At 36.0% G+C, this 5,827-nt stretch overlaps 1 protein-coding gene across 1 annotated transcript; it reads right to left on the bottom strand.

The window, feature by feature from the left end:
* Positions 1 to 528: 528 nt before the first annotated feature.
* LOC110856100 (kinesin light chain) lies at positions 529 to 3,421 on the bottom strand. The gene is made up of 4 exons (XM_022104543.2): positions 3,313 to 3,421; positions 1,857 to 2,787; positions 703 to 1,093; positions 529 to 626 (listed from the first exon to the last, which is right to left on the bottom strand). The coding sequence occupies exons 1-4, from the start codon at positions 3,339 to 3,341 to the stop codon at positions 529 to 531; spliced, it is 1,449 nt and encodes a 482-aa protein (XP_021960235.2). The 5' UTR covers positions 3,342 to 3,421.
* Positions 3,422 to 5,827: the final 2,406 nt, after the last annotated feature.

Raw genomic sequence — 5,827 nt, 5'->3', positions numbered from 1 at the left:
GCCGCGCCTCTATAAATTTTTCAGATATCTACATATCCGGAAATTTTAGTTCTACGTAGAACTAAAAGTGATTGCACCCATTTTAAGCTATATTTTACATGCTCTTTGTCATTTGTCGGTGTAACATAAATTTTCATATTTATCACGTATGTACACAGACTAGAAGGATGCAATAGAATTTTATTCATGCTGTTATGGTGGTTATGTCTACTCAATGTCCCTTATCTGTTTCAACAAGATTTTCTAAATTTCTGGGACAGATTGTCTCAGGCGGAGGCAATCCGAGGTACGTCAGACGTACGTCAATTATTCCGACGGGAGACAATCTGTTCAAAAAATTATAGAGAGTGAGGTTTGTATATTGGCAGACATAACTATTCCAGTGCCCGTATTCATGTTTGTACTTTCCTTATATGTAGGAGTCTTAGCAGGTGACAGCACTCATCTCATTATCACACTCACTCACCATTCACTTGAATTTAGTCAACTTCATTGTTTAACCATGTATTTCATTCTTGGACTTCCGCCTTATTCAACGCGGTTCCATAACTTCTTGAAGCTGGACACGATGGCGTCATACCACTTGTGAGTGCTCCGCTCACCTCCGCTCGACGAGGAGGGGTGCACTAAAATCATTTGGCAAACGATTAGTATAAAACAACTCCGTATCTTTAATATGCCTAGGAATGCTTCACTGCTCACCCGCTGCAAGCACGATTCGTGTCGACATAAAGCTGCTTGTTGGACCGTCCAAATCGTTTCTTGACATCCCTATATATCCACCACGCTTTCCAGGCTGTCTGACAGCGGCTAAATTCCTTTTGGATGTTACCGTATCAGGATGGTTCGGGCCTAAGTGTCGTTCCCTTTCTTTAATTACTTCTTTGAATAAAACTTCTGCTTCTCTCCTTCTACCCAGAAGAGTTAGAAGACCTCCTGCGTTGTTTTTATTGGTTAGAAGAAATTCATCGTGTGCGGGAACACGGTCCTTGGTCTCTCCTACAACTTCAAAGTATAGTTGAAGGGCTTCCTCAACTCTACCTAAGTCTCCTCGAACAGCAGCCAATTTACTCTTCGTTATAAGTGTATCCATCTGAACCAGGGAATGTATATTAAATCCCAATGAGACTTACCATTATCAAAATACCTACAATACAGGGTTTTCTCGTGTAATACTGGGATATTGATGGGCTAATTTAAATTTATTCCTACCCAAAAATAAGCGAACCCGTATTTTTGCTTTTTTCTTAATGCGTGTATTTGAGCGCGTGACGGGCATTTCAAAACAAATTTCAGCCAAAACGTCCGATTTTAAAATGGCTGTAAGTTTTTGTATTTTAGCGCGACCTAAAAAACTAAAAACATGTACATATACGTACGTATAATTACTTCCTATACAATATAAAATTTTCATTTTTGAAATTATTAGAAAATTAGAATTTTTTCAGGAGTTGATATTTTTTAAAATGCGAAATTTCGGTAAAAATTGTAGTTGTCTAATAATTTCAAAAATGAAAATTTTATATTGTATAGGAGGTAATTCTAAGCATACATGTTTATAGGTTTACCAGAACTTGTAATGTTCACGCAGAACAAAAAAAATTCTAATTTGTTTTGATAAATGGAAATAGTTAAGCGATAAGAGAAACCGAAACCTTGCAATCTACTTCAGATTCCAATGCCAAGAATAATTTTTCCTAACAACTTGCAAAAACTCGTATTTAAGTAGGAACAACAAGAATTATGCAAAACGGTTCTCGGAAAAATTGGCAGGGTTGCCTTCGACATTATTCACCGCGCGCGCAATAATTTGCCTTTATTAAAATGTTAAATAACACGTATTTTGCACAACGTACCCGCTTGACTTCAGGTTGCTTCAGCATTTCTAAATAAACTGACTCTGCCTCCACACACATGCCAAGGTCGTGCAGCAAGTTTGCCTGTGCCCAATTGAAATCTTGCGTTTGTGATTGTACTCTGACATTTGGCGACCATTTTACAGCACGATCCCCCTCGTTCTCCATTATGGCAGATAATACGAAGGATATGAGCTTCTTACCGTATAGCGTGATCTCGTGCGACTCACCCAAAAGAAGGATCAGTTCGGGAACGCTTTCCATCAACAGGGGCAAGGCTTCTTCATTTTTTCCAAGCTTTGCTAGGACGGTGGCCAGCTCTTGCTTGGTTGTTGTTGGTTCTGAGCTTCCCAGCCCATAGCGTTCCAACTGACCCGCCAACAACTCCTTGTAAACAGGTTCAGCCTCGGAATCCTGTCCAATGTCGACAAATATGCCGGCCACTTCCCGCATCGTGTATAAAATTAAGGGATGATTGTCCTCATACAGGATTCGTCTCTCTTTTAATACCTCCAAATTTAGTGCCAGAGCTTCTTCATTCTTTCCCTGGAGACAAAGCACGGATGCAAGATTCCCTTTAGTGACTAGAGTTGAAGGATGGTTTGGGCCGAGATGTTCGGTTTCAATGGCCAAAATCTCTCTGCAGATATCTTCTGCTTCGGCATATTTTCCGGCTACCGTGTGTGAGGCGACCAGAGTGCTCCACTTTTCTAGCGTGGATGAGTGATGGGGTTCCTGTTGTGAGTCCAGTTTAATACCGACATCAGCCTCCAACCCTCCTGCGGCTGCAAATTGTCCCGATCCTGTTTTGTTTTGCATTAATTCCATTTGGCTGAGGCGGGGTTGGGAATTTTCAGTGCTTTTGTCATTTGCAGGAGCTTTAAGTTTCTCTGATAGCTCAATGGTGTCTCCAGGATTCCCGTAACTTATTCTGACCAAAAATAATAACAATATTTGTCAAGAGCAGGTACGAAACAGCCCGAATTACTGGGTACTAGTGTTGCTCATGAGTTATAAATGAGTTGACTTTAAATTGAGTATAACTTTTCACTAAAGTCTGCAAGGTCAAAATTTTGAGCAATTGAGAATTTTTTTGACTCCCAGATAAATTTCGGATGAAATGGAATCAGTTTAAAGTAAATACAAATATTGCAATTAAATAATTTTATATCAGTTTGTCCAAAACTCATTTACAATTTATTTACGACTCATGTAACTTTAGTTTAAAATATTAACGAGCCATTTTTTTACTTGCTTAAAATTTATTCCATTTCATCCGATATTTGTCTGTGAGTTCTAATTTATACTAAATTTAAATTTAAAGGATTATGGAAATTAACCTCATTTAACTCATTTCAGTAACTCATAAACAACAATACCGGGTACTAATTTAATCAAAATCGAACAAATGTAGTCAAGCATAGTATTAAGTACGTTAAGCAAATTTAATACTTACTCCAAACTGTTGAAGGTGCGAAATTCCATTTCTATTGGTCGTACAATGTTTAATTATGGCGTGTTTATACTGTTAGGCTTGGCACGTCACTGCACCCAAATTATGTTTCAAGGCAGCTTTCCCTCAAGCAGAAGGAGTACATATCCTGTTGGGCAAGATATGACAGGGTGGAGTGTAGGATACGACAGTGAACAATAGATACATATAAGTAGTGTAATGTTGTCGACAGAAATTTGCAGAGATGTTAAGTGCAATCGATCGGAATCCGAGAAAGCGGAGCAAATGCACAGAAAGCCATACCTAAAAATAGCGAGACAAGTACGCCGGAGTTTTTTACTGCAATTACTTACCAGGATTTCTACCAAGTTCTTAACATTGCTAGGGTTATATCTCTCAATAAACTAAAGGTTGTCTCTACGCTGAATGAGATTGATCTCCAAGATGAACCACATCTATCATCTGCTCCAACAGACGGTTGGTGATCTAGGCAGAGAGCAACCTTCAATACAAGTTATGCGATAAAACCGCGGAAAAGCATCTATATTTTAAGATTTTTTGTAAATTTTGTTAAATTTTATTATAAAATTTCTTATGGAAGAGGTGATTGTGTGAGCAACAAACAAACATTTGGTTCTGGGTATTAACATACACTTGGGGTAAATTGAGATAACCTTAATGTGCAATATGGAAAGAAATGTATGCTTACAGAAAACCAGAAATAGCTATTCAGGGAAAGCGAATTTCGAAATAGTTATTACACTCTTAACAAAATCAATACTATTTCAATACCACGCGGTATACATATATGACTCTACCGCCGTAGTATTGATTCAATACTAAAAACTATTAACGTCAATACTACACCGGTATAGCTTATGTCATTTTTGGTATTAAGGTTATACTGGGACAGTATTATACTAACAGCACATTGGGTATTGTACTTTACTCCAGTGGTATTGAATCATAGTGAGTGCTAGTACCCATTGGTATTGTGTTCGACGTGGAAATGATACCATGCAGTATTGTATGTGATAGGGATGTGATACCGTTCAGTATTATGCATTTACCAGAGCAGTATTGAATATGGGGCAATATGGTACTGAAAAATTATTCATAATTTGTATTTTTATTTCAAAAGAAAATGCTGACCGTGACAATTAAAACAATTTTAGCATGTAAAACAATTATTAATCTAAAACATGATATGTGCAAAAATATTTACCTACATATGTACTAAAAATATTATTAAATTATATTAAACATTAAATATTATTAAACAAACTACTTATTTACTTTAAACTACAAGTAATGTCTCGAAATTACAAAATTCCCAGAAATATTGAAATTAGTTTTCAATTCCATAGCATCATGAGTGACAAGGTTATTTATATTAACTACATTAAAAATATTTCTGCTCTCTTTAATTTTATATGCAAACAAATGACGATCAAAATATTCTGTTTCCATTAATTTGAGGATCAAGAGGCAAGTATTTGATTCGTATAAAATAAATTCACAAATTTGACCAAATTTTGGGAACACATTTCCAGTCTCATAACATACAATAAAGCTACGTTTATAATTATAACCGTTGTACCATATTTGATTTGTGCTTAAGATTTCAGTCTGCAAAGACAAGGTTTGATTACCTAAATATACATTTAAGGTTTCAATTATATCAAGAATCGTTAAATTCAGATAAATTAATTTTTAAAATTTCGTCAGTTTTTAACCCACAATGCAATTCAATACTTTTAAAAACACGAGAACAATATTGCTGGTGTCTCATTGAGAGTGAAAAACAAATATTTCTAAAATTCCTAATATTATGGGCTATTTGAGCAAAATAATTGTGCTTGCCCTCGAATCTCATTGTCCAAAGTGATATTAAAGGACCTGACTGTTTTATGACATAAGGATAATGCACCATAAAGTGGTGCTTCGGAATTAAATTATTATCTGGAACGAGAATTTTGAAAAGGGCGTGATGATTTGAAATTGCATCCTTTAACTGATTAATTAAATTTTCTGAAAATATTCTACAAAATATAATACTCATGCATTCCAGTAATTTTAAAATTAACTCCCAATATCTTAAATGTTCAACTGAAATAATTAAGTCACCTAATATAAGGGGAAGGAATCTAATTAAGCACCATGTTTGAGCAGCCTTCATGCCAATTTTGTTTCCTTTTCCATCAAGTCGGATCGGATTTGGTTTATTTTTTGATTCTAGGTATCCAAAGTCAAACGCTAAAATCCGGTGATTTACCGTTTCAAGGTCAAAGCACCCTAAGCTAATTAACTTCTGCAACACTAACTTAATTTCGTATGGGACAACCCCCTCCAGAAGGTCATGCATTATGTCAACAGTGGGGGTGTCTAAAAAGTTGAAATATTTTAAAGTACTCAAAGCAGTCGGATTTTGAACCCCAAAGGTTTTTGAATTTAAGTGGTCGTTGTAATTTTCTGAATTTCGAATTGGCATTTTTGTATGGTCATATATGCTCTGGCA

The sequence above is a fragment of the Folsomia candida genome, unplaced genomic scaffold, assembly GCF_002217175.1.
Source record: "Folsomia candida strain VU population unplaced genomic scaffold, ASM221717v1 Fcan01_Sc014, whole genome shotgun sequence".
NCBI classification, from domain to species: Eukaryota; Metazoa; Arthropoda; class Collembola; order Entomobryomorpha; family Isotomidae; genus Folsomia; species Folsomia candida.
This window is presented reverse-complemented; position numbering and strand designations above follow the sequence as displayed.